Source organism: Bombina bombina, chromosome 3 (genome assembly GCF_027579735.1).
Source record: "Bombina bombina isolate aBomBom1 chromosome 3, aBomBom1.pri, whole genome shotgun sequence".
Taxonomy (NCBI): Eukaryota; Metazoa; Chordata; class Amphibia; order Anura; family Bombinatoridae; genus Bombina; species Bombina bombina.
Window position 1 is genome coordinate 482014249 of NC_069501.1, and position 24551 is coordinate 482038799.

At 44.3% G+C, this 24551-nt stretch overlaps 1 protein-coding gene across 1 annotated transcript in view; it reads left to right on the forward strand.

Annotated features, from left to right (window-relative positions):
• ACACA (acetyl-CoA carboxylase alpha) overlaps nucleotides 1-24551 on the forward strand; it is a 1007059-nt gene that overhangs the window by 549693 nt on the left and 432815 nt on the right. Inside the window, exon 41 of the mRNA XM_053706820.1 lies at nucleotides 6954-7100. Coding sequence (XP_053562795.1) covers nucleotides 6954-7100 — 147 coding nt within the window. The remainder of the gene's footprint in view (nucleotides 1-6953; nucleotides 7101-24551) is intronic.

Below are 24551 nucleotides of genomic sequence, written 5' to 3' on the forward strand. Positions count from 1 at the left end.
GCAGGCAATTAATTTGTCTTAATTCTGACCTTATAAACATTGCATTGTTTAATTTTAGAATATTTACAGCGAATGCCTTTATTATACATGTTTTTATACGATTGTTCATGTCCCTTTAAAACCTTCTGAGGTTTCTGCAAATCTAGTGTTGTAATACAGATATCATACTTGCATGGAAATATGTTTTACCTAAACATGTGTGCTGCCATTTTGTCTGCCTGTAGTTTTCTCCCTACATCCAGTCTTTTCTGTGCTGCTTCTTTAATTAACATAGTTAATCAGGTGTATATATATATATATATATATATATATATATATAATCTCATATAAAACCTCTGCATTTAGGGCAGCTATATACATTGAAGGGACACTAGATACTAAAACGATTTCATCCATCTCCCTCTAATCATAGGTGCTGCCATTTTGAAACCTAGGTTTCATTGCAGGTATCTGAAGGAGAGTTGTCAGTACAGTACTGTAATGCAGTGGAAGCAAGATTTCAACATGGCGGCACCCATGACTAGAGAAAGGCGGGGAATAATCTGAATACTATACTTATAAAATGTATTAAGGAGTTGATTTATCAAGATACGGTGGACAGGGGCGCATATATGCCTGCGCACAGCCAATAATGCGCGGGCAGGAGCTGTCAATCTCCCCGTTCTGACGAAACTGGGGAAATTGAAATGCTCCACAAAAGAGGTGTAGAAGAGGTTAGGGAAGCAGCTGTCTGCTAACCACGGCTTCATAAATACGAACTGCAAGTTATCTTGTGAGATCCTTCTGTCGTAGGGGGGCGAAGGCAGACAAAGCCTTTGATAAATGTTCCTTTTAAACATTTTCAACATAAATGGTCAATAAAGGGACAATGTATTGTGATTTTTTTCTTTCCTATGGCATGGGGTGTCCACGATTCATTCCAATTACTAGTCTGATATTCTCTCCTGGCCAGCAGGAGGAGGCAAAGAGCACCCCAGCAAAGCTGTTAAGAATTGCTTCCCTTACCCATAACCCCCAGTCATTCTCTTTGCCTTGATCACGGGAGGATGTCAAAGAAGGTGTCTGAAGATTTTTATCATTTTAATGGGTACTTTTCCCTGCAATCAAGGATTAGGGGCTATGCTGTGCCCATGTCAATCTCTTTAGTAAGAGTAATGGTGGCTTTTAGCAGTTAGTAGGCGGTAAGGTGGTCCTTGCTTTATTTCTAACAGTATGCTACCCCATTGATAGAAAACCAGGGTTGATTACTCTGTTTTTTCTTTTTCTAGCAGGTCCTTGACTGATGTGGGTGTATTAATCACACCTGAGAATCTGTTTTCTGCCCTACAGCCGGATCCAAAGGTAAGTGCTTTTGCCTTCTAGGTTTTGAGGGCATCATTCTAGGGGTTATTCTTCAGTGGATCTTTGAATGGGACTCATCTAATTCCTGTCCTATAGGAATTTATTTCTGGTCAGTTTTAATTAATGCAGGCACTTGAAATACTATGGCAGTGTGTTTTGCTAGACGGGGTTAATGCTTTTTCCTTCCCCTATAGAGGCTGGCTTGATTACAGGTATCTTTGGGGAATTGAAATACTTGTTGGAGATTTTAGTGCTTGTTCTTTTTAGTCAGTTATATTTGATTCTCTTTGTTGCTTGTTTTGGGGATTTAGCTGCGTTATTAGTGCTTTTAGTTCACGTTCTTTGTTTCTGTGGCACAGTTATTTTTTGTGATGGGGTGCGATCACGTGACGTTCTCTGGCCTTTCCAGGTTTACGGCTCAGAGAGAAGAGCTGTGCATTATTGGTGAGCTGGGATTTAATGCGCTCACGTGACTCTCGCTTCCTCTTACTTCTTAGCTGCTTTGAGAGCGGAGCTCCGTGTGGATTGAGCGTCCTTTGCTGAAGTCCTAAGGCAGTGTGTTTGTTTTCTCAAAGTCAGTCAGACTTGTGAAAAGCCATCGTTCTCATCTGTGTCCGGTTGCTAGTGGTTACTCCTGGTCATGGTGTGGTGAGTTACCTCAGCAAGCCTGAGGATAAAAAGGTGGTAACTGAAGTACTTTTTTCTGTTCTGTGGGAATTATCTTTTTTGCCTAGATGAACTCAGACCTAAATTTAGAGGTTGATTTTGAAAAATGTTTGTTTTTTTTGGAGGCTCAGATAGTGCCCCCTGTGCACTTTTAATCTTTATGTTTCAATAAGACTTTAAAGTTTTTGTCCAGGCCATGCCTCTGTTTCCCCTCCTTTCCCCTCAAGCTTCCCATCCTGTTTCACAAGACGTGCCCTGCCGTTCCTCTCAACAACCTTCTGGGGGTGTTTATTTTACAGCTTTTCCTGTTGCTGGTAAAAATGTTTCTGTTAAAAGTTCTGACTCTGCACTTGTCAGTCTTTCTAAGTTATCTGAGGAGGATGATACCTCAGTGGCGTCTGTGGGTGAAGTGTTAGATTCTGATACTGTAGTATCCAATTCTGCAGATTCAGAGTAGATTAATTTCATATTTAAGTTTGAACACCTCTGGTTACTGTTGAAGGAAGTTCTTGTTACTTTGGAGGAATCTGACACAATTGTCGCTGAGAATCCAAAGAGGTCTAGTAAACTTAACAGGGTATATGATGTTCCTTCATCAGTGGTGATTTTTCCTGTTCCAGACCGTATGGCAGATATCATAGCTCAGGAATGGGATAAACCAGGGATTCCTTTTTCCCCATCCCCTGTTTTTAAAAAGATGTTTCCTGTTGCTGATTCTATCCGCGACTCGTGGAGCACAGTGCCTAAGGTAGAGCGAGCTATCTCTTCTCTTGCCAAGAGAACTACTATTCCTATTGAGGATAGTTGTTCTTTCAAGGATCCCATGGATATGAAACTTGAGGCTTTTTTCAAAAAGATGTATATTCATCAGGGATTGCAGTGGCAGCCTGTTGCTTGTATTGCTACAGTGGCAAGAGCAGCATCTTATTGGTGCGATGACTTATCTAATCTAATCTCAGAAGAAACTACTATAGAGGAGATCGAAGACAGGATCAAGGCTCTTAAGCTGGCCAATACCTTTATTTGTGATGCCAATGTGCAAGTTCTTAGACTGGGAGCTAAGATTTCTGGTTTCACTGTTTTAGCTCGCAGGGCTTTGTGGTTAAAATCTTAGTCTGCTGATGTTACATCCAAGTCCAAGCTTTTGTCTTTACCTTATAAGGACAAAACCTTGTTTGGTCCAGGTTTGGCTGAAATAATTTCTGAATTTGCAGGCGGAAAGGGCTCTTTCTTAACTCAGGATAAGAAGAATAGACCTAAGGGTCGCCAAAATTCTAATTTTCGTTCCTTTCGTAACTTTAAGGGACAAAAGTCTTCCTCCTCCTCTTCCAAGCCGGAACAGTCCAAGTCTTCTTGGAGGCCCAGTGACATTTGGAATAAAGGAAAGCAAGCCAAGAAGCCTTCGGCCGATTCAAAATCAGCATGAAGGGTCCGCCCCCAATCCTGTATTTCAGCAGGCTTGGGTATGCAATTTTCAGGATCCTTGGGCCGTAGACATAGTGTCCAACAGTTACAGAATAGGATTCAAGTCCTGTCCTCCAAGGGGCAGATTCCCCCTGTCAAGGTTATCTGCGGACCAGATAAAGAGAGAGTCCTTCTTAAACTACGTAAAGGACTTATCTTTTCTGGGAGTGATTGTCCCAGTTCCCCTAGATGAACAGGGTCAAGGATTCTATTCAAATCTGTTTATAGTTCCCCAAAAGGAGGGCACTTTTCGTCCCATCCTGGACCTAAAGTGTCTCAATCAATTCCTTAGGATTCCGTTCTTCGTGTTCCCATTCACAGGGATCATTACCCGTATCTGAGGTTTGCCTTTCTGGACAAACATTTCCAGTTTGTTGCTCTTCCTTTTGGCCTTGCTACAGCTCCCAGAATATTCACAAAGGTTCTGGGGGCTCACCTGGCAGTGGTCAGGTCTCTGGGAATTGCTGTGGCGCCTTACTTGGACAACATCTTGGTTCAAGCGTCATCTTTTCATCTAGCAAGATCTCATACAGAGATGTTGTTGTCTATTCTACGTTCCCACGGGTGGAAAGGGAATCTGGGATAAAGTTCCCTTGTACCAGATACAAGGGTGTGTTTCTTCGGAACGATTATAGATTCTCTGTGCATGAAGATTTTTCTGACGGACGTGCTTCATGCCTTTCTCTCCAATCTGCTATTCGTCCATCAGTGGCTCAGTGCATGGAGGTGATTGGTCTGATAGTGGCTTCCATGGCCATCATCCCTTTTGCACGGTTCCATCTGAGACCTCTGCAACTTTGCATGCTCAGTCAATGGAACGGGGACCACTCAGATTTTTCACAGAAGATGGATCTGGATCCCCTAACAAGAGACTCTCTTTTGTGGTGGATTTTCCAGGACCATCTGTCTCGGGGCACATGCTTCCTAAGACCTTCCTGGGTAATTGTGACCACGGATGCCAGCCTGTTAGGCTGGGGAGCAGTTTGGGGCACTTTGAAAGTTCAGGATTTGTGGACTCAGGAAGAGTCTTCTCTTTCTATAAACATCCTAGAGTTGTGAGCAATCTTCAATGCCTTGTCAGCTTGGCCTCAACTAGCCTTGGTCCGGTTTATCAGATTCCAGTCGGATAACATCACCTCGGTGGCTTATATCAACCACCGGGGAGGAACTCGGAGTTCCTAGCAATGAAGGAGGTAATGCGCATTCTCCAGTGGGCGGAGTCTCACGATTGCCATCTCTCTGCCATTCACATCCCAGGGGTGGACAACTGGGAAGCAGATTTTCTGAGTAGGCAGACCTTTCATCCCAGGGATTGGGCTGTCTATCCGGATATATTTCCAATGATAATCCTCAGGTGGGGGGGTTCCAGAGTTTAATATGATGGTGTCTCATCAAAATGCCAAGCTTCCAAAGTACGGTTCAAGGTCAAGAGATCCTCAAGCCGCCCTAATAGATGCTCTGGGGGTTCCTTGGAACTTCAATCTAGCTTACCTGTTTCCTCCGTTTGCTCTACTCCCATGAGTAATTGCTTGTATCAAGCAGGATAGAGCGTCTGTGATTGTAATAGCTCCAGCATGGCCTTGCAGGATCTGGTTTGCGGATCTGGTGAAGATGTCATCTCTTCCCCCTTGGAGGTTACCTCTGAGGAAGGACCTTCTACTTCAGGGTCACTTCCTGCATCCAAATCTAGATTATCTGAAGTTGACTGCTTGGAAAATTCAACTCCTAGTTTTGGATAGGTGTGGTTTTTCTGAGTCGGTTATTGATACCATGCTTCAGGTCGTAAGCCTGTTACTCGCAAGATTTACCATAAGGTATGGCATAAATACCTTTTATTGGTGTGATGCAAAGGGTTTTTCTTGGAACCGAGTAAGGGTTCCTCGAATTTTGGCTTTTCTTCAGGAGACCTGGAGAAAGGTTTGTCAGTTAGTACCCTGAAGGGTCAGATTCTGCATTATCTGTTATTTTGCACAAACTTTTGGCAGATCTACCAGATGTTCGACCTTTTGTTCAGGCCTTGGTCAAAATCAGGCCTGTGTTTAAACCTATTTCTCCTTCATGGGGCCTTAATCTTGTTCTTAGAGTTTTACAGCAGGCTCCGTTTGAGCCGATGTATTCTGTTGATATTAAGTTGTTATCTTGAAAGGTTTTGTTTCTTGTTGCTATTTCTTCTGCTCGCAGAGTTTCTGAATCTTCGGCTCATGCTGATAAGGCGGTCCTTCGTACTAAGCTGGGGTTTCTCCCTAAGGTTGTGTCAGATCGCAATATTAATCGGGAACTTGTTGTTCCTTCTTTTTGTCCTAATTCTTCTTCCCAGAAGGAACGTCTTTTGCATAACTTGGATGTTGTGCGGGATCTAAAAATTTACCTTCAAGCAACTAAAGATTTTCAGCAATCTTCTGCTCTGTTCGTTGTTTTCTCTGGTAAGCGTATAGGTCAGAAGGCCACTTCTACTACTCTTTCTTTCTGGTTGAGAAGTGTTATTAGTTTAGCTTATGAGACAGCTGGGCAACAGCCTCCTGAGAGAATTATGGCTCATTCCACTAGGACTGTCTCCTCTTCCTGGGCTTTCAAAAATGAAGCTTTGGTGGAACAAATTTGCAAGGTGGCCACATGGTCCTCTATAAATACTTTTCCCAAATTCTGCAAATTTGATATGTTTGCCTCTGCTGAGGCTTCCTTTGGGAGAAAAGTACTTCAGGCTGTGGTGCCTTCGTTTTAGGTCCACCTGTCTTGTTCTCCCTCCCTCTCATTCTGTGTCCTCTAGCTTGGGTATTGGTTCCCACTAGTAATTGGAATGAATCGTGGACTCTCCATACCATTGAAAAGAGAAAAGAAAATTATGCTTACCTGATAAATTTATTTATTTCCAGTCATGGGGAGTCCACGACCCGCCCTTATTTAAATTCAGACAACGTTTTGTTTTGCCCGAACCTCAGGCACCTCTATACCCTTGTATCATCTTCCTTTTTCCGTTTCCCTTCAGACTAATGACTGGGGGTTATGGGTAAGGGAAGTAATACTTAACAGCTTTGCTGGGGTGCTCTTTGCTTCCTCCTGCTGGCCAAGAGAGAATATCCCACTAGTAATTGGAATGAATCGTGGACTCCCCATGCCTGGAAATAAAGAAATTTATCAGGTAAGCATAAATTTTGTTTTTTCAACTTTAATGTGCTTCCAGTGATTCATTTTACCTTTTGTAGTGTATTACATTATTTACAGATAGCGCATTTACCTTTAATTTGTAATTTGAAATAGCTGTTTTTGCATGTTGTATCTCCAACTATACTGAATATTTCAGTTCTTAACTACTTGGTTATAAAAAAGCTATGTAAACAAGAAGGTTTAGAAGAAAATCTAGCTATATAAATGAAGCTATTAAATACTTACGTTAATACTGCAAACTTACAGCAGGCTACCTTTATTGTGATTATTTTTTGAGCAAATCAGAAAGAGAAATCTTCATATTTTTTACATTCTAGGCTCTCATCAAACTTTGGGAATCAATGGATAACAATGCATTTCTTCCAAAAAGCCCATTGCCTTCTGATGTCCTCACCTACACTGAGCTGGTATTGGATGACCAGGGTCAGCTGGTGCATATGAACAGACTCCCTGGAGGAAATGAGGTAATTATAAATGCGTCTAATTGCATTTTTTTCTTTTAAAGAGATGTAAAACTCAAGAATTGTATTCCCCATAAAATGGTTAATTATCAGTGGGAAAAAAAACAAAACAAATATTTTTTTTCCAAGGATGCTGGTCCCTGGGGCCAAATTCCAAGGCTTCCAGTGTAAGGGGCCAATTTTCATGGGTGTCTGTCCAAGTGGCCAATTTCCAAAGGTTCCAGTCTAGAAAAAAACATTTTCTAATGTAGAACTGTACATTTTGACGTTCCATTTTAACAAGAAACAACATTCTACACAGTTAATTATTGGTCAGCATAGGAAGTATTTTTTATTGATTTCTGATTAAGTCAATTTGCATATGTGCAAACAGCTTGTTACATACTTAAATATGGATTACATTTAAAATGTTCCAGTGACTGATTTCAAAAGTGTGCTCCGTTACTTAACCCTTTGAGTGCTAAGCACTTTCCCACCTGGGTGCTAAGCACATTTTACTTTTTTTCTTTTCATTTCAGATCCCCATTGGAAAGGTTAGACGATTACCTTTCCAATGGTGGGTCTTGGGGGTCTGTAGCTGCTTAGATGCCTGAGATACAGGCTTCTAAGCAGCATGCCCCCTTTCCCTATATTGTTAATTGTCTTTTTTTACATAAAGTTGCGCGGTGACATCATCACGTCATTACACGCGACGTCACCACGCAAAACGGGAAGCCCCGGCGATGCCTGTCAGTCTAAAGGCACGATCGCCGGGGTAGGAGCGGGTGGGAGCCCCCAGATCTCCCTCAAGGTGGGAGAGTGCTAGCGACGGCTCTGAGCCGTCGTTGGCACCTGAGTTAGAAACTCTGCGACGGCTCAGAGCCGTCGTTAGCACTCAAGGGGTTAGTCAAGTCCAAAAAAAACTTTCATGTTTCAAATAAGGCATGTCATTTTAAACAACTTTCCAATTAACTTTTATCACCAATTTTGATTTGTTCTCTTGGTATTCTTATTTGAAAGCTAAACCTAGGAGGTTCATATGCTAATTTCTTAGACCTTGAAGGCCGCCTCTAATCTAAATGCATTTTGATAGTTTTTCACCACTAGAGGGCATTAGTTCACATGTTTCATATAGATAACTTTGAGCTCATGCACGTGAATTTACCATGGAGACAGCTCTGATTGGCTAAAATGCAAGTCTGTCAAAAGAACTGAAATAAGGGGGCAGTCTGCAGAGGCTTAGATACAAGGTAATTACAGAGGTAAAACGTGTATAATTCGAACTGTGTTGGTTATGTAAAACTGGGGAATTGGTAATTTAGGGATTATCTATCTTTTAAAACAACACAAATTCTGGTGCTGACTGTCCCTTTCATTTCTGGACCAAATGTAGTAGGTCATTTATAGCTGTCTCTAATTTGCCACAGCACAGGAGGGTCAAGACTCAAGTCTTTTCAAGGGGCGTTTCTCTGGATTGCAAATCAATGTAAAATTTGCTAACCAAATCACACTCTTAAATTATTTTAAAGCATTTAGTTTCTCTTGCAAGATGTATCGAGTCCACGGATTCATCCATACTTGTGGGATATTCTTCTTCCTAACAGGAAGTGGCAAAGAGAGCACCCACAGCAGAGCTGCCCACACAGCTCCTCCCTTAGCTCCACCCCCCAGTCATTCTCTTTGCCTGCTAACTGCTAGGAAGGGTAAAGTGAGAGTGGTGACAAAAATGTTAATTTTTATTTTCTCAAGTAAAAGTTTGTTATTTTAAATGATACCGGTGTGTACTATTCACTCTCTGGCAGAAAAGGGATGAAGATTTCTGCAAGGAGGATGATGATCTTAGCACTTTGTAACTAAGATCCACTGCTGTTCCCACAGAGGCTGAGGAGTACAGGAAAACTTCAGTTGAGGGAACGGTTTGCATGCTAAGCTGCATTGAGGTATGTTCAGTCAATTTTTTTCTAGACAGACTGTGATAATTCTAGAAAAGGCTGACAATATCCCCATGAGGGAAGGGTAAGCTGTATTCAGACACTTAATAGAGAATCCCAGCTTGCATAAAGGGCTCATTTGTTATTGGTGGCACTTATGGGAAAAAACTTTTTTTTTTTTATTGAAAACTTAACGTTTTTTGAGGGACTTTAAGGGATCTTTGTGGCTTATTTAAGGGTTATTAACCCACATGGCTAGTTTAGAAACACTTTGGTTTGTTTCTTTTAGGCCCCACTTACATCGAGTGAGGTGAGAGGGGCCTATTTTCGCGCCTCAGTTGCACAGTTTCTTTTACTCTGAAGACATCCAGCTGCTTCTCCAGAGGGTCCTGCTCTGTTTGAGGGCCTAAAAGAAGTTTTTTTTCCCCACAAATCTATCCTAAAGGGCAGGTAGGCGCCACAGCAGAGCTGTGGCAAGGTGCTGAACGTTTTTTATACCGGTTTTTGACGTTTTGTCAATCCGGTTTTTACAATAAAGGGTTAATCGTTTATTTGGCTGGCTGTGCAAACTTACTAAGGCTTTATGATTCTACTGTAAAAATTCCGTAAAGTTTACTGCCTTTTTACACTGTTTTGCAGAGTTTGTGCATCTTTTTTTCTCTTAAAGGCACAGTACCGTTTTTTTCTAAGTATTATTCACTTTGAATAAAGTGTTTTCCAAGCTTGCTTGTTTAATTACTAGCCTGTTTAACATGTCTGACACCAAGGAAAATCCTTGTTCAATGTGTTTAGAAGCCATTGTGGAACCCCCTCTTAGAATGTGTCCCACTTGCACTGATATGTCTATAAATTTTAAAGAGCATATTATAGCACTTAAAAATATAGCAATAGATGATTCTCAGACAGAAGGAATTGAGGGTTTGCCATCTAGCTCTCCCCAAGTGTCACAACCAGTAACGCCCGCACAAGTGACGGCAAGTACCTCTAGTGCGTCAACTTCATTTACTTTACAAGACATGGCCACAGTTATGAATACAACCCTCACAGCGGTTTTATCTAAACTGCCTGGTTTACAAGGAAAGCGTGACAGCTCTGGGTTAAGAACAACTGCTGAGCCTTCTGACGGTTTAGTAGCCGTATCCGATATACCCTCACAATGTTCTGAAGTAGGGGTAAGGGACTTGCTATCTCAGGGAGAGATTTCTGATTCAGGAAAGACGCTCCCTCAGACAGATTCTGATATGACGGCCTTTAAATTTAAGCTTGAACACCTCCGCTTGTTGCTCAGGGAGGTATTAGCGTCTCTGGATGATTGTGACCCTATAGTGGTCCCAGAGAAATTGTGTAAAATGGACAAATACTTAGAGGTTCCTGTTTACACTGATGTTTTTCCAGTCCCTAAGAGGATTGTGAATATTGTTACTAAGGAGTGGGATAGACCAGGTATACCGTTCGCTCCCCCACCTGTTTTTAAGAAAATGTTTCCCATATCTGACACCATGCGGGACTCGTGGCAGACGATTCCTAAGGTGGAGGGAGCTTTTTCTACTCTCGCTAAGCGTACAACTATACCTATCGAAGACAGTTGTGCTTTCAAAGATCCTATGGATAAAAAATTAGAGGGTCTCCTAAAGAAAATTTTTGTTCATCAAGGTTTTCTTCTCCAACCTATTACATGCATTGTTCCTGTAACTACTGCAGCTGCTTTCTGGTTCGAGGCTCTAGAAGAGGCTCTTCAGATGGAGACTCCATTAGAGGATATTATGGATAGAATTAAGGCCCTTAAGTTGACTAATTCTTTCGTTACAGATGCCGCTTTCCAACTGGCTACATTAGCGGCAAAGAATTCAGGTTTTGCCATTTTAGCACGCAGGGCGTTATGGCTTAAGTCCTGGTCTGCTGATGTGTCATCAAAATCTAAACTTTTGAACATCCCTTTCAAAGGAAAGACCCTATTCGGGCCTGAACTGAAGGAGATTATGTCAGACATCACTGGAGGGAAAGGCCACGCCCTCCCTCAGGATAAAACAAATAAAATGAGGACCAAACAAAATAATTTTCGTTCCTATCGGAACTTCAAGGGTAGTCCCGCTTCAGCTTCCCCTGCAGCAAAGCAAGAGGGGAATTTTGCCCAATCCAAATCAGTCTGGAAACCTAACCAGGCTTGGAACAAGGGTAAACAGGCCAAGAAGCCTGCAGCTGCCTCCAAGACAGCATGAAGGGGTAGCCCCCGATCCGGTACCGGATCTAGTAGGGGGCAGACTCTCTCTCTTCGCTCAGGCTTGGGCAAGAGATGTTCACGATTCCTGGGCGTTAGAAATTGTGTCCCAGGGATATCTTCTGGACTTCAAAGACTCCACCCAGTTCCAAAAGCGGAACAAGGGCTAGGTTTTAACTCAAACCTGTTTGTGGTTCCCAAAAAAGAGGGGAACTTTCAGACCAATCTTGGATCTCAAAATTCTAAACAAATTACTCCGAATAGTCTCCATCTTGAATGATGGTACTCTGACTATTCTACCTCTGATCCAGGAGGGTCAATATATGACTACCGTGGACTTAAAGGATGCGTATCTACACATCCCTATTCACAGAGATCATCATCAATTCCTCAGATTGGCCTTTCTGGACAGGCATTACCAGTTTGTGGCCTTTCCCTTCGGGTTGGCCACGGCTCCCAGGATTTTCACAAAGGTGCTAGGGTCCCTTTTGGCGGTTTTAAGACCGCGGGGCATAGCAGTGGCGCCTTATCTAGACGACATCTTAATTCAGGCATTGACTTTCCAGTTAACCAAGTCTCACACGGACATCGTGTTGGCTTTTCTGAGATCTCATGGGTGGAAGGTGAACATAAAAAAGAGTTCTCTCTTCCCTCTCACAAGAGTTTCCTTCCTAGGGACTCTGATAGACTCAGTAGAAATGAAAATATTTCTGACGGAGGTCAGAAAATCAAAACTCTTAACCTCTTGCCGAGCTCTTCATTCCATTCCTCGGCCATCAGTGGCTCAGTGTATGGAGGTAATCGGACTCATGGTAGCGGCAATGGACATAGTTCCTTTTGCCCGTCTACACCTCAGACCACTGCAACTATGCATGCTCGAACAGTGGAATGGGGATTATGCAGATTTATCTCCGCAAATACATCTGGATCAGGAGACCAGAGATTCTCTTCTCTGGTGGTTGTCTCAGGACCACCTGGCTCAGGGAATGTGTTTCCGCAGGCCAGAGTGGATCATTGTAACGACAGATGCCAGCCTGCTAGGCTGGGGTGCAGTCTGGAACTCCGTGAAAGCACAGGGCTTATGGTCTTGAGAGGAAAATCTCCTCCCGATAAACATTCTAGAACTGAGAGCGATATTCAATGCACTTCAGGCGTGGCCTCAACTAGCTGCGGCCAAATTCATCAGATTTCAGTCGGACAACATCACGACTGTAGCTTATATCAATCACCAAGGAGGAACACGGAGTCCTCTAGCGATGATGGAAGTAAACAAAATAATCCGATGGGCGGAGACTCACTCTTGCCATCTATCAGCAATCCATATCCCAGGGGTAGAGAACTGGGAGGCGGATTTCCTATGTCGTCAGACTTTTCATCCGGGGGAGTGGGAGCTCCATCCGGAAGTATTTGCCCAGCTGACTCAGCTATGGGGCACACCAGAATTGGATCTGATGGCGTCCCGTCAGGACGCCAAGCTTCCTTGTTACGGGTCCAGGTCCCGGGATCCCCAGGCGGTACTGATAGATGCTCTAGCAGTGCCCTGGTCCTTCAATCTGGCCTATGTATTTCCACCGTTTCCTCTCCTCCCACGTCTGGTTGCTAGAATCAAGCAGGAGAGAGCTTCAGTGATTCTGATAGCAGCTGCGTGGCCACACAGGACTTGGTATGCAGACCTAGTGGACATGTCATCTGTTCCACCATGGACTCTTCTAATCCAAGGTCCTTTCAAGCATCCAAATCTAATTTCTCTGCGTCTGACTGCTTGGAGATTGAACGCCTGATTTTATCAAAGCGTGGTTTCTCTGAGTCGGTCATTGATACCCTGATTCAAGCTAGAAAGCCTGTCACCAGGAAAATCTATCATAAGATTTGGCGCAAATATCTTTATTGGTGTGAATCCAAGGGTTACTCATGAAGTAAGATTAGGATTCCTAGAATATTGTCGTTTCTCCAAGGATTGGAGAAGGGGTTATCAGCTAGCTCCTTAAAAGGACAGATTTCTGCTTTGTCTAATCTTTTACACAAGTGTCTGGCAGATGTCCCAGCCGTTCAAGCGTTTAGTCAGGCTTTAGTCAGAATCAAGCCTGTATTCAAACCTGTTGCTCCGCCATGGAGCCTAAACTTAGTTCTTAAAGTTCTTCAAGGGGCTTCCGTTTGAACCTATGCATTCCATAGATATTAAACTTCTATCTTGGAAAGTTCTGTTTTTAGTAGCTATCTCTTCGGCTCGAAGAGTTTCTGAGTTATCTGCTTTACAGTGTGACTCACCTTATCTTGTTTTCCATGCAGATAAGGTGGTTTTGCGTACCAAACCTGGATTCCTTCCTAAGGTTGTTTCTAATAGGAATATCAATCAGGAAATTGTTGTTCCTTCGCTGTGTCCTAATCCTTCTTCAACGAAGGAACGTCTGTTGCACAATCTTGATGTGGTTCGTGCTTTAAAGTTCTACTTACAAGCAACCAAAGATTTCCGTCAAACATCTTCATTGTTTGTGGTTTATTCGGGTAAGCGGAGAGGCCAAAAGGCTACGACTACCTCTCTTTCTTTTTGGCTGAAAAGCATCATCCGTTTGGCTTATGAGACTGCTGGCCAGCAGCCTCCTGAAAGGATTACTGCTCATTCTAGAGCAGTGGCATATTTTTGGGAGAAAGGTTCTACAAGCAGTGGTGCCTTCCGTTTAAGGTACCTGTCTTGTCCCTCCCTTCATCCGTGTACTAAAGCTTTGGTATTGGTATCCCACAAGTATGGATGAATCCGTGGACTCAATACATCTTGCAAGAGAAAACAGAATTTATGCTTACCTGATAAATTTCTTTCTCTTGCGATATATCGAGTCCATGGCCCGCCCTGTCTGTTTAAGACAGGTAGTATATTTTGATTTAAAAAACTTCAGTCAACTCTGCATCCTATAGTTTCTCCTTTTTCTTCCTAGCCTTCGGTCGAATGACTGGGGGGGGGGTGGAGCTAAGGGAGGAGCTGTGTGGGCAGCTCTGCTGTGGGTGCTCTCTTTGCCACTTCCTGTTAGGAAGGAGAATATCCCACAAGTATGGATGAATCCATGGACTCGATACATCGCAAGAGAAAGAAATTTATCAGGTAAGCATAAATTCTGTTTTTTATTCAGATCTTTTGCAATGTAGTGTTTAATACCTGTCCCTGGGCCCAAGTTCCTAGGGTGCCGGTCCAAGGGTTCCAGTCTAAGGGGGCAAGTTCCAATTCAGAGATAGATAAAATATTGACCTGGGGCCAAGTTTTAAGGGTTCCAGTCTAAAGTGGCAAGTTCCAAGGGTTTCACTGTAAGGGCCAAGTTCCAAGGGTGTCTGTCCCTGGGGCTAAGTTCCAAGGGTTCCAGTCCAATGGGGCAAGTTCCAAAGGTTCCACTGTAAGGGGGTATAAGTTCCAAGGGTTGCACTGTAAGGGGCAAGTTCCTAGGGTTGCACTTTAAGGAGGCAAGGTCCAATGGTTGCACTGTAAGGGGGCAAGTTCCAAGGGTTGCACTGAAAGGGATCAAGTTCCAAGGGTTGCACTGAAAGGGGGCACGTTCCAAGGTTTGCACTGATAGGGGACGAGTTCCAAGGGTTGCACTCTAAGGGGGCAAGTTCCAAGGGTGTCAGTCCCTGGGGCCAAGTTCCAAGGGTTCCAGTCCACAGGGGCAAGTTCTAAGGGTTACACTGTAAAGGGGCAAGTTCCTAGGGTTGCACTGTAAGGGGGCAAGTTCCAAGGGTGACTGTCCCTGGGGCAAGTTCCAAGGATTGCACTGTAAGGGTTAAGTTCATAGGGTTGCAGTGTAAGGGGCAAGTTCCATTGGTATCTGTCCCTGGGGCCAAGTTGCAAGGGTATCTGTCCACAAGGGGCAAGTTGCAAGGATTACACTGTAAGGGGGGCAAGTTCCTAGGGTTGCACTGTAAGGGACAAGTTCCAATGGTTGGGTTCCAACCCTGGGGCCAAGTTCCAACTGTGTTAGTCCCTGGGAGAAAGTTCCAAGGGTGCCGGTCCAAGGGGGCTAGTTCCAAGGATTCCAGTTTAAGGGGACAAGTTCCAAGGTTTGCAATGTAGTGTTTAATACTAAATTACTTTCTCTTTAGAAAAAAGGTTACCTATCCCTGCTGCTATGTTTCCAAGGGTGTCTGTCCCTGGGGATAAGTTTCAAGGGTTCCAGACCAAAGGGGCAAGTTCCAAAGGTTCTACTGTACGGGGGCAAGTTCCAAGGGTTCCAATTCATAGATACAAAATGCATATAAATTGAGTTTGGTGTCCCTTAAATACAGAGTAGGTTAACCATGTTCCAAGGGTGTCTTTCCTTGGGGCCAAGTTCCAATGGTGCCAATCCCTGGGAGAAAGTTCCAAGGGTGCCGGTCCAAGGGGGCTAGTTCCAGTCTAAGGGGGCAAGTTCCAATTCATAGATAGATACAACATTCATATAAATTGAGTTTGGTGTCCCTTAAATACAGAGTAGGTTAACCCCTGCTGCTATGTTGCAAGAGTGCCAGACCCTGGGGCCAAGTTCCAACGGTACCAGTCCCTGGTAGAAAGTTCCAAGGGTGCCAGTCCAAGGGGGCTAGTTCCAGTCTAAGGGGGCAAGTTCCAATTCAAAGATAGATACAACATTCATATAAATTGAGTTTGGTGTCCCTTAAATACAGAGTAGGTTATCCATGTTCCAAGGGTGTCTGGCCCTGGGGCCAAGTTCGAAGGGTTCCAGTCCACAGGGGCAAGTTCCAAGGGTTGCACTGTAAGGGGGCAAGTTCCAAGGGTGTCTGTCCCTTTGGCCAAGTTCCAAGGGTTTCAGTCCACAGGGGTTAGTTGCAAGGGTTACACTGAAAGGGGGCAAGTTGCAAGGGTTCCACTGTAAGGGGACAAGTTCCACGGGTATCTGTCCCTTGGGCCAAGTTCCAAAGGTCCCAGTCCACAGGGGCAAGTTCCAAGGTTTGCACAGTAAGGGGGCAAGTTCCAAGGGTTGCAATGTAGTGTTTAATACTAAAAATAACTTTGTCTTTAGAAAAAATGTTGCCTATCCCTGCTGCTATGTTGCAAGAGTGCCAGACCCTAGGGCCAAGTTCCAACGTTGTTAGTCCCTGGGAGAAAGTTCCAATGGTGCCGGGCCAGGGGCCATTTGTTTGGCATGGGGGGTCTATGAGTAACTGCGGTTAGACTGTACTGCTATTGCAACATAGTTTCATAATATGGTTCAACTACTATCGACATTTACACTGTATCTATTTGGTATTTGATATTGGATTTAAGATACTTAGATACTTTCGATATGAATATAGCCTCCGGGTGAGGAATCACATAAGCATATGGTGAGAATACTTATGCTCTAACACCGCTAAGCTTTTGATGATCAAGTAATGTTTTAAGCAGTGAGACATCTCTAATATACTCTGAACCTCTATATGAGGATTAATTACAAGAGTTCAAGTGTAACCTATAATGTGATGTCAAAGTGTGAACACTGAATGTACTATGTTTGATTGGTTGAAATCTATATATAGGGAATTAGTTAGAAATCGCCTGACTTTGTTCAATCAAAGCAGTACGCAGGCAGGAGGTCGCCTTTGAGCGCATAGCCTTGTCTGTCAGCCTGATGTGATTTGGATGTATGTGTGCTGATAAGTGACAAGCCATTTCCCATTAATGCCCTATATATTGAATGAGACTTTGACCACCCTCCCCACTGTCCACATGGCCTCATGTTTTTAATTTATTTGGTTCGACATCCCATTTGGTGTAAATTAATAAGAGGTGGAAGTGAATATACCCATCTCTAATACACCTCATTGGAGTCCTGCTTTTGTCCTGTCTTTTTGGCATATTTGTTAAAGTGTTATTTTAACTCCATAAACATTCCTGGGGCAAGTTCCAAGGGTTGCACTGTAAGGGCCAAGTTCCAAGGGTGTCTGTCCCTGGGGACAAGTTCCAAGGGTTACAGTCCACAGGGGCAAGTTGCACGGGTTACACTGTAAGGGGGCAAGTTTCTAGGGTTTCACTGTAAGGGGGCAAGTTCCCAAGGGTTCTAATTCGTAGATGATAGATAGATACAATATTCATATAAATTGAGTTTGGTGTCCCTTAAATACAGAGTAGGTTAACCATGTTCCAAGGGTGTCTTTGCCTGGGGCCAAGTTCCAAGGGTTTCAGTCCACAGGGGCAAGTTTCAAGGGTTTCACTGTAAGGGGGCAAGTTCCAAGGGTGTCTGTCCCTGGGTCCAAATTCCAAGGTATCAGCCCACATGGGCAAGTTGCAAGGGTTCCACTGTAAGGGGGCAAGTTGCAAGTGTTCCAAGGGTGTTTGTCCCTAGGGATAAGTTCCAAGGGTTCCAGACCAAAGGGGAAGTTCCAAGGGTTCCACTGTAAGGGGCCACAATCCAGGGGTATCTGTCGGTGGGGCCAAGTTCCAAGAGTCCCAGTCAAAATGTGCACATTCCAAGGGTTGCACTGCAAGGGGGCAAGTTCCCAAGGGTTCTAATTCATAGATGATAGATACAATATTCATATAAATTGAGTTTGGTGTCCCTTAAATACAGAGTAGGTTAACCATGTTCCAAGCGTGTTGCAAGAGTGCCAGACCCTGGGGCCAAGTTCCAACGGTGCCAGTCCCTGGGAGAAAGTTCCAAGGGTGCCGGTCCAAGTGGACCAGTTCCAGTCTAAGGGGCAAGTTCCAATTCATAGATAGATACAATATTCATATAAATTGAGTTTGGTGTCCCTTAAATACAGAGTAGGTTAACCATGTTCCAAGGGTGTCTTTCCCTGGGGCCAAGTTCCAAGGGTTCCAGTCCACAGGGGCAAGTTCCAAGGGTTGCACTGTAAGGGGGCAAGTTCCCATGGGTTCTAATTCATAGATGATAGATACAATATTCATATAAATTGAGTTTGGTGTCCCTTAAATACAGAGTAGGTTAACCATGTTCCAAGCGTGTTGCAAGAGTGCCAGACCCTGGGGCCAAGTTCCAACGGTGCCAGTCCCTGGGAGAAAGTTCCAAGGGTGCCGGTCCAAGTGGACCAGTTCCAGTCTAAGGGGCAAGTTCCAATTCATAGATAGATACAATATTCATATAAATTGAGTTTGGTGTCCCTTAAATACAGAGTAGGTTAACCATGTTCCAAGGGTGTCTTTCCCTGGGGCCAAGTTCCAAGGGTTCCAGTCCACAGGGGCAAGTTCCAAGGGTTGCACTGTAAGGGGGCAAGTTCCCATGGGTTCTAATTCATAGATGATAGATACAATATTCATATAAATTGAGTTTGGTGTCCCTTAAATACAGAGTAGGTTAACCATGTTCCAAGGTTGTCTGGCCCTGGGGCCAAGTTCCAAGGGTTCCAGTCCACAGGGGCAAGTTCCAAGGGTTGCACTGTAAGGGGGCAAGTTCCAAGGGTGTCTGTCCCTGGGGCCAAGTTCCAAGGGTTTCAGTCCACAGGGGTAAGTTGCAAGAGTTACACTGAAAGGGGGCAAGTTGCAAGGGTTCCACTGTAAGGGGACAAGTTCCCCGTTTATCTGCCCCTTGGGCCAAGTTCCAAAGGTCCCACTCCACAGGGGCAAGTTCCAAGGTTTGCACAGTAAGTGGGCAAGTTCCAAGGGTTGCAATGTAGTGTTTAATACTTAAAATAACTTTGTCTTTAGAAAAAATGTTGCCTATCCCTGCTGCTATGTTGCAAGAGTGCCAGACCCTAGGGCCAAGTTCCAACTGTGTTAGTCCCTGGGAGAAAGTTCCAATGGTGCCGGGCCAGGGGCCATTTGTTTGGCGTGGGGGTCTATGAGTAACTGCAGTTAGACTGTCCGCTATTGCAACATAGTATCATAATATGGTTCAACTACTATCGACATTTACACTGTATCTATTTGGTATTTAATATTGGATTTAAGCTACTTAGATACTTTCGATATGAATATAGCCTCCGGGTGAGGAATCACACAAGCATGTGGTGAGAATACTTATGCTCTAGCACCGCTAAGCTTTTGATGATCAAGTAATGTTTTAAGCAGTGAGACATCTTTAATATACTCTGAACCTCTATATGAGGATTAATTACAAGAGTTCAAGTGTAACCTATAATGTGATATCAAAGTGTGAACACTGAATGTACTATGTTTGATTGGTTGAAATCTATATATAGGGAATTAGTTAGAAATCGTCTGACTTTGTTCAATCAAAGCAGTACGCAGGCAGGAGGTCGCCTTTGAGCTCATAGCCTTGTCTGCCAGCCTGATGTGATTTGGATGTATGTGTGCTGATAACTAACAAGCCATTTCCCATTAATGAAAACAAACCAAAAACAGAGAGTTCTTGATAGAGGTGCGCCCACGGTTATGGAAGTAGAGGTCAGTCCAGATATTGCAATGGAAGGCTGCTCTTCTGTAGCGTGTGTTGACGGTGAGAGAATCTGTAGTGGGGAAACAGGAAGGCGCCAATAGGGTGATAACGCAAAAGACCCTGACAAGAGGAAAAGGTGATAATAGTACTCACAAGCAGAGCGGCACTTGAACGTGCCTAGCAGAGCAGGCCGGGACCTCAGCGTCGCCCGGAAGACTCACAGCGGCAGTAACTAATCCTCGAGCCGGACCAAGTTCCGTGTGGCCAATCAGGAACGCTGGATACTCACACACCCTCCTCTTCGAATGCCGAAATCCATTCCAATTTCGGCATTCGAAGAGGAGGGTGTGTGAGTATCCAGCGTTCCTGATTGGCCACACGGAACTTGGTCCGGCTCGAGGATTAGTTGCTGCCGCTGTGAGTCTTCCGGGCAACGCTGAGGTCCCGGCCTGCTCTGCTAGGCACGTTCAAGTGCCGCTCTGCTTGTGAGTACTATTATCACCTTTTCCTCTTGTCAGGGTCTTTTGCGTTATCACCCTATTGGCGCCTTCCTGTTTCCCCACTACAGATTTCCCATTAATGAGACTTTGACCACCCTCCCCACTGTCCACATGACCTCATGTTTTTAATTTATTTGGTTCGACATCCCATTTCGTGTAAATTAATAAGAGGTGGAAGTGAAAATACCCATCTCTAATACACCTCATTGGAGTCCTGCTTTTGTCCTGCCTTTTTGGCATATTTGTTAAAGTGTTATTTTAACTCCATAAACATTCCTGGGGCCAAGTTCCAAGGGTTGCACTGTAAGGGCCAAGTTCCAAGGGTGTCTGTCCCTGGGGACAAGTTCCAAGGGTTCCAGTCCACAGGGGCAAGTTGCACGGGTTACACTGTAAGGGGGCAAGTTTCTAGGGTTGCACTGTAAGGGGCAAGTTCCATGGGTTCCACTGTAAGGGGCCACGTTCCAAGGGTATCTGTCTCTGGGGCCAAGTTCCAAGGGTCCCAGTTGAAAGGGGCACATTCCAAGGGTTGCACTGCAAGGGGGCAAGTTCCAAGGGTTGCAATGTAGTGTTTAATAGTAAAAATTACTTTCTCCTTAGAAAAAATGTTGCCTATCCCTGCTGCTATGTTGCAAGAGTGCCAGACCCTGGGGCTAAGTTCCAACGGTGCCAGTCCCTGGGAGAAAGTTCCAAGGGTGCCGGTCCAAGGGGGCTAGTTCCAGTCTAAGGGGGCAAGTTCCAAGGGTTCTAATTCATAGATAGATACAATATTTATATAAATTGAGTTTGGTGTCCCTTAAATACAGAGTAGGTTAACCATGTTCCAAGGGTGTCTGGCCCTTAGGCCAAGTTCTAAGGGTTCCAGTCCACAGGGGCAAGTTCCAAGGGTTTCACTGTAAGGGGGCAAGTTCCAAGGGTTGACCTGTAAGGGGCCAAGTTTCAAGGGTGTCTGTCCCTGGGGCCAAGTTCCAAGATTTCCAGTCCACAGGGGCAAGTTGCAAGGTTTACACTGTAAGGGGGCACGTTGCAAGGGTTACACTGTAAGGGGGCATGTTCCAAGGGTTCCACTGTAAAAGGACAAGTTCTAAGGGTTCCACTGTAAGTGGGCAAGTTCCAAGGGTATCTGTCCCTTGGGCAAGTTCCAAGGGTGTCTGTCCCTGGGGCCAAGTTCCAAAGGTCCCAGTCCACAGGGGCAAGTTCCAAGGTTTGTACATTAAGGGGGCAAGCTCCAAGGGTTGCAATGTGTAGTGTGTAATACTAAAAATAACTTTCTCTTTAGAAAAAAGGTTGCCTATACCTGCTGCTATGTTGCAACAGTGCCAGTCCCTGGGAGAAAGTTCCAAGGGTGCCTGTCCAAGGGGGATAGTTCCAAGGGTTCCAGTCTAAGGGGGCAAGTTCCAAGGTTGCAAAGTAGTATTTAATACCAAATAACTATCTATTTGGTATTTGATATTGGATTTAAGCTACTTAGATACTTTCAATATGAATATAGCCTCCGGGTGAGGAATCACATAAGCATATGGTGAGAATACTTATGCTCTAGCACCGCTAAGCTTTTGATGATCAAGTAATGTTTTAAGCAGTGAGACATCTCTAATATACTCTGAACCTCTATATGAGGATTAATTACAAGAGTTCAAGTGTAACCTATAATGTGATGTCAAAGTGTGAACACTGAATGTACTATGTTTGATTGGTTGAAATCTATATATAGGGAATTAGTTAGAAATCGTCTGACTTTGTTCAATCAAAGCAGTACGCAGGCAGGAGGTCGCTTTTGAGCGCATAGCCTTGTCTGCCAGCCTGATGTGATTTGGATGTATGTGTGCTGATAAGTGACAAGCCATTTCCCATTAATGCCCTATATATTGACTGAGACTTTGACCACCCTCCCCACTGTCCACATGGCCTCATGTTTTTAATTTATTTGGTTCGACATCCCATTTGGTGTAAATTAATAAGAGGTGGAAGTGAATATACCCATCTCTAATACACCTCATTGGAGTCCTGCTTTTGTCCTGTCTTTTTGGCATATTTGTTAAAGTGTTATTTTAACTCCATAAACATTCCTGGGGCCAAGTTCCAAGGGTTGCACTGTAAGGGCCAAGTTCCAAGGGTGTCTGTCCCTGGGGACAAGTTCCAAGGATTACAGTCCACAGGGGCAAGTTGCATGGGTTACACTGTAAGGGGGCAAGTTTCTAGGGTTGCACTGTAAGGGGCAAGTTCCATGGGTTCCACTGTAAGGGGCCACATTCCAAGGGTATCTGTCTCTGGGGCCAAGTTCCAAGGGTCCCAGTTGAAAGGGGCACATTCCAAGGGTTGTACTGCAAGGGGGCAAGTTCCAAGGGTTGCATTGTAGTGTTTAATAGTAAAAATTACTTTCTCCTTAGAAAAAATGTTGCCTATCCCTGCTGCTATGTTGCAAGAGTGCCAGACCCTGGGGCTAAGTTCCAACGGTGCTAGTCCCTTGGAGAAAGTTCCAAGGGTGCCGGTCCAAGGGGGCTAGTTCCAGTCTAAGGGGGCAAGTTCCAAGGGTTCTGATTCATAGATACAATATTTATATAAATTGAGTTTGGTGTCCCTTAAATACAGAGTAGGTTAACCATGTTCCAAGGGTGTCTGGCCCTTAGGCCAAGTTCTAAGGGTTCCAGTCCACAGGGGCAAGTTCCAATGGTTGCACTGTAAGGGGGCAAGTTCCAAGGGTTGACCTGTAAGGGGCCAAGTTTCAAGGGTGTCTGTCCCTGGGGCCAAGTTCCAAGATTTCCAGTCCACAGGGGCAAGTTGCAAGGTTTACACTGTAAGGGGGCAAGTTGCAAGGGTTACACTGTAAGGGAGCATGTTCCAAGGGTTCCACTGTAAAAGGACAAGTTCTAAGGGTTCCACTGTAAGTGGGCAAGTTCCAAGGGTGTCTGTCCCTTGGGCAAGTTCCAAGGGTGTCTGTCCCTGGGGCCAAGTTCCAAAGGTCCCAGTCCACAGGGGCAAGTTCCAAGGTTTGTATATTAAGGGGGCAAGCTCCAAGGTTGCAAAGTAGTGTTTAATTCTAAAAATAACTTTCTCTTTAGAAAAAAGGTTGCCTATCCCTGCTGCTATGTTGCAAGAGTGCCAGACCCTGGGGCCAAGTTCCAACGGTGCCAGTCCCTGGAAGAAAGTTTCAAGGGTGCCGGTCCAAGGGGGCAAGTTCCAAGGGTGTCTGTCCCTTTGGCCAAGTTCCAAGGGTTTCAGTCCACAGGGGTTAGTTCCAAGGGTTACACTGAAAGGGGGCAAGTTGCAAGGGTTCCACTGTAAGGGGACAAGTTCCACGGGTATCTGTCCCTTGGGCCAAGTTCCAAAGGTCCCAGTCTACAGGGGCAAGTTCCAAGGGTTGCAATGTAGTGTTTAATACTAAAAATAACTTTGTCTTTAGAAAAAATGTTGCCTATCCCTGCTGCTATGTTGCAAGAGTGCCAGACCCTAGGGCCAAGTTCCAACGGTGTTAGTCCCTGGGAGAAAGTTCCAATGGTGCCGGGCCAGGGGCCATTTGTTTGGCATGGGGGGTCTATGAGTAACTGCGGTTAGACTGTACTGCTATTGCAACATAGTTTCATAATATGGTTCAACTACTATCGACATTTACACTGTATCTATTTGGTATTTGATACTGGATTTAAGCTTAGATACTTTCGATATGAATATAGCCTCCGGGTGAGGAATCACATAAGCATATGGTGAGAATACTTATGCTCTAGCACCGCTAAGCTTTTGATGATCAAGTAATGTTTTAAGCAGTGAGACATCTCTAATATACTCTGAACCTCTATATGAGGATTAATTACAAGAGTTCAAGTGTAACCTATAATGTGATGTCAAAGTGTGAACACTGAATGTACTATGTTTGATTGGTTGAAATCTATATATAGGGAATTAATTAGATATCGTCTGACTTTGTTCAATCAAAGCAGTACGCAGGCAGGAGGTCGCCTTTGAGCGCATAGCCTTGTCTGCCAGCCTGATGTGATTTGGATGTATGTGTGCTGATAAGTGACAAGCCATTTCCCATTAATGCCCTATATATTGACTGAGACTTTGACCACCCTCCCCACTGTCCACATGGCCTCATGTTTTTAATTTATTTGGTTCGACATCCGATTTGGTGTAAATTAATAAGAGGTGGAAGTGAATATACCCATCTCTAATACACCTCATTGGAGTCCTGCTTTTGTCCTGTCTTTTTGGCATATTTGTTAAAGTGTTATTTTAACTCCATAAACATTCCTGGGGCCAAGTTCCAAGGGTTGCACTGTAAGGGCCAAGTTCCAAGGGTGTCTGTCCCTGGGGACAAGTTCCAAGGGTTACAGTCCACAGGGGCAAGTTGCACGGGTTGCACTGTAAGGGGGCAAGTTTCTAGGGTTTCACTGTAAGGGGGCAAGTTCCCAAGGGTTCTAATTCATAGATGATAGATAGATACAATATTCATATAAATTGAGTTTGGTGTCCCTTAAATACAGAGTAGGTTAACCATGTTCCAAGGGTGTCTTTGC